At 42.8% G+C, this 14,168-nt stretch overlaps 1 protein-coding gene across 1 annotated transcript in view; it reads right to left on the bottom strand.

Moving 5' to 3' along the window:
• Positions 1–575: 575 nt before the first annotated feature.
• Positions 576–14,168, bottom strand: part of LOC148502448 (uncharacterized) — a 93,087-nt gene continuing 79,494 nt past the window's right edge. The window contains exons 10-15 of the mRNA XM_088449886.1: positions 10,738–10,833; positions 10,438–10,626; positions 9,577–9,700; positions 9,400–9,497; positions 9,100–9,241; positions 576–3,499 (exon numbers count right to left, since the gene is read on the bottom strand). Of these exons, the coding sequence (XP_088306012.1) occupies positions 2,373–3,499; positions 9,100–9,241; positions 9,400–9,497; positions 9,577–9,700; positions 10,438–10,626; positions 10,738–10,833 (1,776 nt within the window). The 3' untranslated portion in view covers positions 576–2,372. The remainder of the gene's footprint in view (positions 3,500–9,099; positions 9,242–9,399; positions 9,498–9,576; positions 9,701–10,437; positions 10,627–10,737; positions 10,834–14,168) is intronic.

Below are 14,168 nucleotides of genomic sequence, written 5' to 3'. Positions count from 1 at the left end.
CAATCCTGTGGACCCTATGGACTTCGAAGAGAGATAACAAAGGTAAGTTCTTACCATATCTCTCATTTTCAATAACTTGAAAAGCCCCAACCGCTGCACAGTTTATGAGTTATCCAGCTGGTGTGAACGGTTATCTAGCGCCATACCCCTCACAGCCAGACTCTAAACCCTATGGTGGCTTGTTGCCCGAATCCGACATCCCTAATGCAAGATGACAAAAATGCAGGGGTGAGATGGCGCCTCTGCTTGTAATGGGGAGGAGGACTGGGCTATTAAATTACTGGTGTGAAGGGTGTCAGTCATTTAATATGGGGGTGGGGGCTGGGCTATTTATTGGTTATATTTTAAGCTTCGGATCCTCCTTTGTGGTGATGAACGTTATTCTGCTCAGCAGAACCAAGCCTAAAATTTTAACAATGTCAACATCATAAAACTGTCAACATTTCGACTACATCCCACTAATAATGCCAGCCAAAATGTATTTTCCACCTGCCAAAACTGAGAAACCATTTGACCTATTCCTTAATAGATTTCCTTCCAGCATATGTGGCAATTAAGACAAAGTCTTATCTAGCAGGTCAGTGTATTCAGTCAGTGAATAAGGATAATGTAAATATAGAAGCACGCTCCTGGCAGCACAGTTAAATCAGATTAGATGATAATTTATAGGCATTTGCTATTCTACAAGCTTCTACAATACGCAATTGTTAAAAACCAGTTACATGTGAAACTCTTGATTCTATTTTTATTTCAAACATCTTTACACCAAAGGCTGTGAGACATACTGTACTGTAGAGACAGATGACAAAGAAAATGACACAGCTAGTGATCCAACAGGACATACATGAAATCCAATGCAGACTGACTCGTTACAGGATAATGTAATCTGTGGGAACGCATTGGTCCAGGAACCAACATCTGCCATGTTTAACGTAAATCATGTACAGACCTGTTAGAGAGCAGGAGTTGGCTAGTGTCAGTGGTGTATAAATATGGGCGTGGGAATGCCTGATAACTGCACTTCCTTCATACTAATACGGACCTACTTACCTTTACTCACCCGCTGTGCAGGATAAACTTTGTCAACAAATCAACCATCCCTTATTTGGCTTTTTCCGAACTATTCTGGCCTAAAGACAAAGTGCCGCCACTCTGCAGTGTGATGGAGTCTTGCAGCTTCATGTATTTCTGTGTACAACTGGAGAACAGAGGCATGGGGAACATCACTCCTAATGGAGGTTTGAATAAAAATTATTTCTTTTACTGGACCTCCAATGAGATCTGTTCTTTGGATTCAGCACTTCCACGCTTACAAATCTACGAACAGATTTTCAAACGCGTACGAGTCCATCATTATGTGTCCCATTCAATCCTATGACAGTGTTGTTCCACAAGTGCCAGCATGCCAGTGTAAGCTTGCTGGCACCTGTAGTCCGCCTGTAAAGACCATTATTATCTATTCTTTACAATATTAACCAAGCACCCACCGCCACCAGAGGTGCGAGGAATATTCAGCCCACTCAGGAATGGTTGATGATCTGGAAGGGAAACCCCATTTTGTCCAGTACTGTTAATGTGATGGCATGGAGACCCCATGCTGTGTGTTTTCCTGATAAGGCATTATTCCCCCCAGCTGGTTCAGTCTGGTGCTGGTTATGGGAAAATAGGGGGAACCCCATGCCATTTTCCCATACGAGCCCAGGCTGAGAGGTCAGATCATGGATTTGGGAAGGGGGATCCAACGCATTTTTTTTACATTTTTAAAACTCTTTCAACTTTTCAACATAACAAAGCCTGCACAGATCATAGTGATCTGTGCAGTGCTTCTCACAAACTTGCCCACCTCAGGCAGGTTTATTGTTTGGCGGGTTTTCTGTCATGGTCGGTTTTAAAAATGACCATTAGTAAATCTATGGGTTCTATAATGGCCTAAGTAAAAACACTGCTAATCGATCCGTTGTTCTAAAGTTTGGTTCATTTTGCCTACAGTTTTGCCTTTAGTAAATGGTTGTTTTGAAAAATCGACGGCAAACCGACCAAAAGCCCAAATCCAACCTTCATTAAATTTACCCCCCGCATTAATTCACCTCCCTGTTGTGTTCATGTTTCTATAAGCCCGACAGGTTTCCCATTACTGTCTTACTCTTTGCCATGACATGGACCAGTCTGCAGATGTACTGCCAAGACCTTTTATACTTAACAAACGAGCTTTCAGTGACCAGGACCTGGAATTACAAATTCTATTGCAATAGGGAGCAGGTCCACCTTTAACTCTGCCACCTATGAGGTTCTCTGGTTAGAAGTTGTTGTGAGGATTCACAAATTCCATCAAGGTCTGTTAATGTGTGAAATGCTTTGCATGAAAACCCTATTTAAGAACATTTAATTATTTTTTCGCCTACATGAGCTTTCTGATGTACAACAAGATTTGATTTATGTGTAAACCGTTTCCCACACTCAGAACACGGAAATGGCTTCTCACCTCTATGCCCTCGCTGATGTACGACAAGATTGGATTTATGTGTAAAAGATTTCCCACACTCTGAGCAGTGAAATCGCTTTTCAACAGCATGAATTTTCTGATGTTCAACAAGGTAGGATTTCTGCGTAAAACATTTGCCGCACACAGAACAGGAAAATGGCTTTTCCCCTCTGTGTCCTCGCTGATGTACAACAAGGTTTGATTTATGTGTAAAAGATTTTCCACACTCAGAACAGACAAAAGGCTTCTCGGCAGCATGAATTTTCTGATGTTCAGCAAGATAGGATTTCTGGTTAAAACATCTGCCGCATTCAACGCATGAAAATGGCTTCTCACCCGTGTGAGTTCTCTGGTGTTTAACGAAAACAGATCTGTGTATAAAACGCTTTCCACACTCACCACACGGATATTGCTTCACGCCGGTGTGAATTTTCTGGTGCTCAACCAGATGTGAATTCTGTGTAAAACATTTTCCGCATTCAGAACAAAGGAATGGCTTCTCACCGGTGTGGATTCTTTGGTGCCTATTAAATTGTGATTTGTGTGTAAAACATTTCCCGCAATGTGAGCACGAAAATGGTTTCTCCCCAGTGTGAATTCTCTGGTGCTCAATAAGACTTGCTTTCTGTGTGAAACACTTCTCACACACAGGACATGCAAATGGCCTCTCACCTGTGTGAATTCGCTGATGCTGAACAAGGTTTCCTTTTTGAGTAAAACATTTCCCGCAATCAGGACATGTGTGAGTTTTTGCATTCTGGGTAACACGTTTCTGATATTCAGAACCTGCAAACCTTTCCTCATCTCCATGAACTGTATTATGTGCAACAATATGTGAGTTATCAGGGTAACATCCCCTAGGTTTATGGTGATCAGGTAATACATCGGCAGTGTGGTGAATTGAATGCATCTTTGGGGATATTAGTTTCTCCTCTCCAGGGTCTTCCGTGAGGTCATTAATTTCCAGTTTCACAATGTGGAGATCTAATGGGACAATGTCCTCGATGCTGTGTTCACCTGTTGACAATTAAGTAAATAAGAAGTAATAAATATTTTGTCTTCATTTATCATATAAGATCTTCAATGTCATAAGATTATATATATATATATATATATATATATACACACACACACACACACACACAATGCGGTGCACCGGCACTCCCACACTCCGTGTCATGGGGCATATAGCCCAATATTTGCTCTGGTGCCCTCCAAGGGGGACAGCACCCCAAAACTGTATAAATAACAAAGATCCGGCGGCACTCAGAGTCTTAGAGAATTCAATACCCTCACCAGAGGGGTTTAATGGTCGACGTTTCGAGGTGAATCCAACCCTTCCTCAGGACAACATAACCTGAGGAAGGGGTGGATTCACCTCGAAACGTCGACCATTAAACCCCTCTGGTGAGGGTATTGAATTTTCTAAGACTCTGAGTGCCGCCTGTTCTTTGTTATATATATCCAAACAGAGGCGTCACTCGGAGACTGCATACAAACAGTTTAAACCCCTTCCCAGGTTGTGTTTAATTCAACGGTTCGGGGAACATGTTTGTTTTCCTGAGGAAGGAATTAGATCCCCGAAACGTTGAATTAAACACACCCCGGGAGGGGGTTTAAACTGTAGATCTGTTTGCATCTATTGATTAGGGGCGCTATCCCTCTAGGAAGGCACCGAGCAAGACACCTACCAAGACATTTGCCGGGGTTCACAAAAAGTATATATATATATATATATATATATATATATATATATATATATATACACATATATATATATATATATATATATATACATACATACATGTACACACACATTATATATATATATATATATATACTGTCAGGTGCATAAATATTTGGACATTGACAGAATTTTCATATTTTGGCCTCTATTCATCACCACAATGGCTTTGAAATTAAACAAACAAGATGTGCTTTAACTGCAGACTTTCAGATTTAATTTGAGGGTAATTACATCCAAATCAGGTGAACGGTGTAGGAATTACAACGGTTTCTATATGTGCCTCCCACTTTTTAAGGGGCCAAAAGTAATGGGACAAACTAAACAATCCTAAATCTAACTTTCACTTTTTAATACTTTGTTGCAAATCCTTTGCAGGCAATTACAGCCTGAAGTCTGGAACGCATAGACATCACCAGACGCTGGGTTTCATCCCTGGTGATGCTCTGCCAGGCCTCTACTGCAAATGTCTTCAGTTCTTGGGGCATTTTCCCTTCAGTTTTGTCTTCATCAAGTGAAATGCATGCTCAATTGGATTCAGGTCAGGGGATTGACTTGGCCATTGCATAACATTCCACTTTTTAGCCTTAAAAAACTCTTTGGTTGCTTTTGCAGTATGTTTCGGGTCATTGTCCATCTGCACTGTGTAGCGCCGTCCAATGAGTTCTGAAGCATTTGACTGAATATGAGCAAATAATATTGCCCGAAACACTTCAGAATTGTATATGGCCCCTTAAAAAGTGGGAGGCACATATAGAAACCGTTGTAATTCCTACACTGTTCACCTGATTTGGATGTAATTACCCTCAAATTAAATCTGAAAGCCATTGTGGTGGTGAATAGAGGCCAAAATATGAAAATTCTCTCAATGTCCCAATATTTATGCACCTGACTGTATATATATACACACATATATATATATATATATATATATATATATATATATATATACACACACATATATATATATATATATACACCCACACACAAAAACACTTAGAGGGCTCAAAAATGTAACACACTTTAACAAATGTAACTCAAGTTGGGAGAAAGAGTCTCAATACTTTAAGGCAGGTGTTCAATGTCCGTATAAATGCACCTAAGTTCAGAACTAATAATAAGCCTTATTTGGCAGAAACCTTAATAAACCAAGTGTCCAATGTCCATAAGAGTATCCTTATGTAACTTCAATAGTGGTCTCAATATGAAGATCTTCTTAATTGCTTTAATGCTCCTCCCACTGTACTGGAATAATCCGTAATTCTAATAAAAGAGGACCGCCTCACCAGAAAACATCCCAAAAGACGGCCCAAAGGCCAATTATTAGACAAACAACAAAAATAAATACTTTTTTTTTATTAAAAAACACATTGACAATATATACATATGCAATCAAATGCTTACATCAAATGTTATTCAACTTTCCACTGTCCCAATCAGGGAAAAAATTATTTGATCCTGCTGATAACCTTTCAGGGTTTCTGATCATTTAGCAGGTTTCCACACAGGTGACACATGGTTTCATTACTCAATCCTACGCGTTTCGTCCAAATGGACTTCATCAGGGGTATATGGTTCTAGATGATTGATGTAACCAATCCATTTAAAATACAGTAGAATAAAAATCCTTACATCTGACGAGAACTCAGTCTGATGTCATCAAACTCTCACCATCAGGAAGCTGTTGCTCTCTCCCAGTGCAAAGCTATATATATATATATATATATATATCACACTCACATACATACAAGGTACATGGGAGCACTTATTATAAATATTGTCCCGTTTAAAACTTTGCTATATTAATATTAATACAGCTTTCTTTTGACTTCATCGGGGGTGTTTTTAATAACCTGTCTAAAAAGTTTGGTGAATGGTCTGATATATATGCAACGCTTGCATCAAGGTCGCTCATGCGCGCCGACATGCATGGACATGTCTGGACCTGCCACCAGTAGGGGTTTGTCCGTGGCCGCCACCGGACTGCCATTGCATTCATTTCAACAGAGTGTAACGAGCAGTGTGTGTTGAACAGCAATGGAGCAACGACACAACATTAAGTTCTACTTAAAATTGGGGAAATCGGTGATGGAGACGTACAAAATGTTGGTGAAAGTGTACGGGCAGGATGCTGTGAGTAGAAAATGTGTGTACGGATGGTTGGCACGCTTTCGCAGTGGCAAGGAATCGGTGGAAGACAAGCTAAATTGCTGTTCGACGCACACTGCTCGGGACACTCTGTTGAAATTAATGCAATGGCAGTGCGGTGGTGGCCTCGGGCAAACCCCGACTGGGGGCAGGTCCAGACATGTCCATGCATGTCAGCGCTCCTGAGCGACCTAGTTGCAAGCGTTGCATACAGATATATCACCGAACTTTTTAGACAGACCTCATATTATATATATATATATATATGTACATACATATATACTGTGCATCCGAAAAGTATTCACAACGCTTCACTTTTTCCACATTTTGTTATGTTACAGCCTTGTTCCAAAATGGAATACATTTTTTTTGTCCGCAAAATTCTACACACAATGCTCCATAATGACAACTTGTAAAAAGTTTTTTTTTGAGATTTTTGCAAATTTAATAAAAAAAAAAAGAAAAAACAGAAACCACATGTATATAAGTATTTACAACCTTTGTTGATGCACCTCTGGCAGCAATTACAGCCTCAAGTCTTTTTGAATATGATGCCACAAGCTTGGCACTCCTATATTTGGCCAGTTTTGCCTATTCCACTTTGCAGCACCTCTCAAGCTCCATCAGGTTGGATGGGAAGCGTCGGTGCACAGCCATTTTCAGATCTCTCCAGAGACGTTCAATTGGATTCAAGTCTGGGCTCTGGCTGGGCCACTCAAGGACATTCACAGAGTTGTACTGAAGCCACTCCTTTGATATCTTGGCTGTGTGCTTAGGGTCGATGTCTCATTGCTGCATTCATATTTCCCTCTATCCTGACAAGTGTCCCAGTTCCTCCCGCTGAAAAACATCCCCATAGCATGATGCTGCCACCACCATGCTTCACTGTAGGGATGGTATTGGCCTGGTGATGAGCGGTGCCTGGTTTTCTCCAAACATAATGCCTGGCATTCACGCCAAAGAGTTCAATCTTTGTCTCATCAGACCAGAGTGTCCTTCAGGTGCATTTTGGCAAACTCCAGGTTGGCTGCCATGTGCTTTTAACTAAGGAGTGGCTTCCGTCTGGCCACTCTAATAAACAGGCTTGATTGGTGGATTGCTGCAGAGATGGTTGTTCTTGTGGAAGGTTCTCCTGTCTCCACAGAGGAATACTGTAGCTATGACAGAGTGACCATCGGGTTCTTGGTCACCTCTCCGACTAGGGCCCTTCTCCCCCGATCACTCAGTTTAGACAGCCGGCCAACTCTCGGAAGAGTCCTGGTGGTTCCGAACTTCTTCCATTTACAGATAATGGAGGCCACTGTGCTCATTGAGACCTTCAAAGCAGCAGATATTTTTCTGTACCCTTCCCCAGATTTGTGCCTCGAGACAAACCTGTCTCGGAGGTCTACAGACAATTCCTTGGACTTCATGCTTGATTTGGGCTCTGACATTCACCGTCAAGTGTGGGACCTTATATAGACAGGTGTATGCCTTTCAAAATCATGTCCAATCAACTGAAGTTACCACAGGTGGACTCTAATTAAGCTGTAGGAACATCTCAAGGATGATCAGTGGAAACAGGATGCACCTGAGCTCAATGGCCGTGAATACTTATGTACATGTGATTTCTTAGTGGTTTCTTTTAAATTAAATTTGTAAAAATCTAAAAAAAAAACTTTTTAGACGTTGTCATTATGGGGTATTGTGTGAAGAATTTTGAGGACAAAAATTAATTTATTCTATTAAACGTTGCATTAGAGCACCGGCTAAGGGTTACATCCCTGTCATCAGGACACACAGCGATAAAGTGACACTGTGTGTCCTGATGACGGGGATGTAACCCCGAAACGTTGCATTTAACACCGTATGTTTCTTTGCCTATGCAGTCCTAGAGTGCCGCTTGTTTTTCTTTTGGCTGTGTGGAGGGGGCTAGGACCCCAGCGTGAGTACCCAGGCAAGCTACAGATAAAAGCTCACCTTAACTGAGTGCCGGTAATTTGGTTCTATATATCATACTTTTTTTTTTCCCCTTCCCAGGAGAAGCCTGATGTTTCTCTTCATTAAGCCCCACCCCCTCTCTGCAACGTGCCGCAATTGGCTCAAATTTAAATAGGGGCGGGGCCAAATGACGCAAATCATGAAATATCGCCTCATTAAGCCCCGTCCCCGTCACGGCGGAAATTCTCCCCATTGCGGGAGCAGTGCCTACCCTTCCGGGGGTTACCCAAAAAATCGGGAGCCTCCCGCGAATTCTGGGGTATAATAGGGGCTGATGGCTCCTGATGTATGAGATACACCAGAGAGTGTGGGAGGAGACTGGTCAGATCTCTGGGCTGGTAACACACAGTGACATGATGTGAGGGGGAGAGCAGGAGTATAATGGGGCTGATGGCTCCTGATGTATGAGATACACCAGAGAATGTGGGGAGGAGACTGGTCAGATCTCTGGGCTGGTAACACACAGTGACATGATGTGAGGAGGAGAGCAGGAGTATAATAGGGGCTGATGGCTCCTGATGTATGAGATACACCAGAGAATGTGGGGAGGAGACTGGTCAGATCTCTGGGCTGGTAACGCACAGTGACATGATGTGAGGAGGAGACACAGAGTCCAATAGGTTCTGCTGACTTCTGACTCCCCCACTGGACAGATACAATAGTTTGTACTGACAGAGCAAGATGAAGAATAAGATGTTGTAACAGAACAAGGAGAACATGTCTGGTTTTAGTGATTATAACTCACTTGTGCTGATATTTGTAGGGATTTTCTCCTCCTTAATATTCACACATATAATATCCTCCTCTGTACACAACTGGTCAGCCATCAGATACATGTCTTCGCCTCTCCCTACATAATCAACTTTAACATCATTCATGTTTTCTCCCTAAAGAGCACAAAACACAATAAAAATAACAATTAACAACTAATATCTGATTACCTAGTTTAGTCTATACAGATTTTAATTTTAACACTTGCATATACAGGATAGTAGAGTAAAGGGTATATTTTAGCACTAGAATTAAGACCCTCAGATCCATCTACCTGATAAACCTGTGGGGTAGTGTGATCATCCTCTGCACAATCGTGTGAGTAACCAGGACTGGAATATACTTCTGGTGTATTTTTCTTACTGGATCCATCTACAGGAAACACAGTGACTGGATACATTGCATATATAGGATTTATCAGAGAATGTCTCTATATTATTAGGTCTCTCACCCAATGACGTGAGGGGCCGGTGATTCTCCGCCATGATGTCCTTGTACAGATCCTTGTGTTCCTCTATATACTCCCACTCCTCCATGGAGAGATAGACAGTGACATCTTGACACCTTATAGGAACCTGACACGCACAATGATAGTCATCGCCCAGACACATCCCCTGGTGTTACTGTATAATGTCCCATTCCCAGCAGTCACCTCTCCAGTCATCACCCAGACACATCCCCTGGTGTTACTGTATAATGTCTCATTCCCAGCAGTCACCTCTCCAGTCATCACCCAGACACAGCCCCTGGTGTTACTGTATAATGTCCCGTTCCCAGCAGTCACCTCTCCAGTCATCACCCAGACACATCCCCTGGTGTTACTGTATAATGTCCCATTCCCAGCAGTCACCTCTCCAGTCATTACCCAGACACATCCCCTGGTGTTACTGTATAATGTCCCATTCCCAGCAGTCACCTCTCCAGTCATCACCCAGACACATCCCCTGGTGTTACTGTATAATGTCCCATTCCCAGCAATCACCTCTCCAGTCATCACCCAGACACATCCCCTGGTGTTACTGTATAATGTCCCATTCCCAGCAATCACCTCTCCAGTCATCACCCAGACACATCCCCTGGTGTTACTGTATAATGTCCCATTCCCAGCAGTCACCCCTCCAGTCATCACCCAGACACATCCCCTGGTGTTACTGTATAATGTCCCATACCCAGCAGTCACCTCTCCAGTCATCACCCAGACACATCCCCTGGTGTTACTGTATAATGTCCCATTTCCAGCAGTCACCTCTCCAGTCATCACCCAGACACATCCCCTGGTGTTACTGTATAATGTCTCATTCCCAGCAGTCACCTCTCCAGTCAGCAGCTGAATGATCTTGTTGGTGAGTTCCAGGATCTTCTGGTCATTGTTCCTCTCATGGATCAGTGAGTGAGGAGGAGGCACCGTGATGGGGATCTGGGTCCTGCTCCATCCTCCTGACACCTGGTTATGTCTTTTGAGTGCTGCACACTCACAGAACTTCTTCACGGATACATATTCCTAAGTAATGAGACACACTGTAAGAAACATCATACAATGGCATTGCTCACTATTCCATAGTCACTATGGGACCAAGTGAAATCACTGTGACACTCCCAGAAGCCCCCTCACCTCTCCGGTCAGCAGGTAGATGATCTCCAATGTGAGGTTTAAAATCCTCTCAGTCATGTGACTCCTAGCCTTGTCCATCCTGATGACTTTAAGAATCTTATAAAAAGAAAATAAACCCTTAATTATGGCCCTAATTTTCTTACATTGTTTGTAGGGTACTGTAAATTAGGTAGAGGCACAAATCATACAGATGTAATGCTCCTAACATTATTTTATCGGTTGTCCCCCACAGAAAATGACTGATGATCCCTCCCTGGGAGTGTAACTATTAGGAATTGGAAGTGTCAGGGTCATTAGATTTAAATGTGGAGTATGTAATGGTATATGATCCATTCAGGGGGTAAAAGTGTTTGAAGAGCAATGGCTAAATTTGATTAATATAACATCCTATCCTAACCAAGTATGAATAGTGCTAAAGTCAATTTCAAGTTTAAGCCCATCCGCATGGTATTGATTGGCTTCAATGATTAGTCTTCATCTTGTATGGCAGGGGTCATCTGTGCTGATGACAAAAAGGGGAACTCGAGAGGCTGCTGAAGGGACATAGGGAGGTGAGTTGCTGGGGAGGCATAATGTGTAAGGGGCACTACTGTTGTGTGGCATGATGTGTTATATGGTGCACTACTACTATATGGCATAATCTGTAAAGGGCATTACTGTGTGGTATAATATGTAAGGGGCATTACCTGAATGGGGTTTGTGTGCCATAATCTGAATTTGGTCTGTGGCATAACATGGCATGTGTGGCATATGTATGTGATAATTTTCCCCATCTTTTTAAGATCTTGCTATGTGGCCCACAAAGTTGTAATTATGCCCTCGCTCCTCGCATGCAAACACAGAGGCTCTGGATTTAATATGAGCATGCATGAGTCATCAAGTTTGCTTAGACTGAAACTTTTGTAGCTGTCACACAGGTTTTTGTCAGACTGCCAATTTTCACTGGAGCCAGCCCTGGAAACTGGGTAATTTAAGAGTGTACCCATTTTTATTAATTGTATGACAGTGTGTGGCCCTGAAAGGTTCAAACCTAGGCAAAAACCTAATCCTGGTCAAACTACACCACTATGCCAAATTTGGTGGCGCTAGGTCCAAAACTCTGGCCATGTATAAAGGACAAAAAGATGGACAGACAGACATGCTTTCTCGCTTATTATATAGATTACATGTGTAAAGACGCTAGATGTTTTGATGGGGGTTCTTGTGTTGCGGACCTGTTCTTTGGGCGAGTTAGAGTTCTGCTGACGTTTGTGGGGCGTGTGTGTAGATTACAAGCAGACTGTGCAATGTTATAGAAGGAACTGGTCAATAAAAGACAACGTAATAAGAGTGTACATTTACGTGTTGATAAAATAAGGTGGAAATCCACTGTTAGACATTGTATTATTCTTATACATTTTTTGGGGCTTATACTCCATATCAGACTATGAATAACGTATGTGTGTGATGTACAGGAAGCAGTGTGTTCATGTGGTCCGTGTATCATCCACAGATCAGATGTACAGTATGTGCAGCCTGTATATTGCGCACTGCTCTCCCTGCATTCATTTGTGTACTTTCTATCACTATCTATTCTAGTCCACATACAAAAGTCTATGTCATACTAATTTATAAAGAATGGAAGGTCAGCTCCAACACCTATACAGAGCTGATTTTTTTCTTATGCTGCATTATTACCTAGTAAAAGGTGCTAGTACAGCCCCCGCTGGCTTCGTATTAAAGGGACAGCAGTAACCCTGTGTCTCATTACTTACCTGAAACTACAATCCAAATCCTGTTCACTCATTACTTCAAAGAAAATGCCGAGAAGCCACTAACAGATTATATTGTCTGTTTTCGATAGATGAGGCTTTGTTTTGCTACTAAAGTCAAATATTGGCCTATATACTGGGAAAAATAATAAATATATTTTAATTTTCTATTTTATCCAATTAGATTGCCATCTGCCAATTTTCTTTCCTTCCTTGTAAAAAAAAAAAAAGGAGAGGATTGCGAATATTCAAATAGAAGATAAAACATGGAGCGAAAATAACTGAACTAAGGAAACAGTGACATCCGGAAAGGCGATAAACTAAAAGAAGTTAGGAAGGATTTGACAGGGAAGAGGTTGGGCATAAATATTCGGAAAAAGATATGGCCAAATAATCCGTTATCCAACCTAGGCTCTCCTGAGCACTGAGAGCCCAGATTATGTTATCCCATATGGACGATTTGTTTTTTTTTTGACAGAGGTGGGAAGAGGGCCCAAATCAGCATGTTACCTAGGGTCACCCATCACTGGTCAGGGGAGAGGATGGACAGAAGAGAAGAACTGTAGGGTAGAAGGGTGGACAGAGTAAAAGGAGGGACAAAAGCACTGTAATTAAACAGCGGAATACGGACAGCACAGATGGTGTAATGGTTAGCATTACTGCCTTACAGCGCTAAGGTCGGGTGTTCGATTCCAGCTACGGCCCCAACTGTGTGGAGTTTGTATATTCTCCCTGTGCCTGCTTGGCATTCCTCCTGGTACTCTAGTTTCCTCCCACACTCCAAAAATATACTGGTAGGTTAATTGGCTCCCCACAAAATTACCCCTAGTGTGTATGTGTGTGAGCATGTGATAGGGAATATAGATTGTAAGCTCCACTGGGGCAGGGACTGATGTGAATTGCCAAATATTCTCTGTAAAGCACTGCGGAAAATGTGTGCGCTATATAAATAACTGGTAATAATAATAAACTGACCTTTCCCCATCCCTCCTCCCTCATATTTCTGACAGTGTTTCCGCTGGGATGCAATCGGGAAGCCGGCTGACGTAAGCCCGACAGAAAGCTTCCCGACTGCTTTATCCCGGCGAGGGTTAAATGATAGGCGTCTAAATCTAGACGCCTGTCATTTTTCCGACGCCAGGAGACCGGCGCCCCGATCGAAGGGGGGGGGGGGTTAGGTTCAGGGCTCCCGGGGGGGACTTAGGGTTAGGCTAGGGGGAGGGAGGGTTAGGCACCCCCAGGGGGAGGTTAGGCACCACCCCAGGGGACTTAGGTTTAGGCAGCGGGGTAGGGGGGGGATTTAGGCACTTAGAGGGGGGATTAGGGTTAGGCACAGGGGGGGAAGATTAGGGTTAGGTACCCCTAAGGAGGATTGGGGTTTGGGGGGTTAGGTTAGTAAGTACTCACCTACGGACGATCGGGATTTCCAGCGCTGTCGGCCTGCCGCTGCCGGGATCTCTTCATTTGTCTGCCTGCCGCTGCCGGGATTCGAACTGCCGGCCATGCGGCCGGCGGTATTTCATACAGCTTCCGTTTCCGCTATCTCTTCTTGGATGCCTCAACCCTTACTCAAGCGTAATATGACCAAGACTGAACTCATTGTCTTCCACTCTTCTCAAATCTCCAGTCCCCTCCTTTCCCTCACCGGTAACAATAATTACCCATCTCTTCAGTCCGCTG

This window comes from Taudactylus pleione, unplaced genomic scaffold (genome assembly GCF_031769625.1).
Source record: "Taudactylus pleione unplaced genomic scaffold, aTauple2 ptg000497l, whole genome shotgun sequence".
Lineage (NCBI taxonomy): Eukaryota > Metazoa > Chordata > Amphibia > Anura > Myobatrachidae > Taudactylus > Taudactylus pleione.
This window is presented reverse-complemented; position numbering and strand designations above follow the sequence as displayed.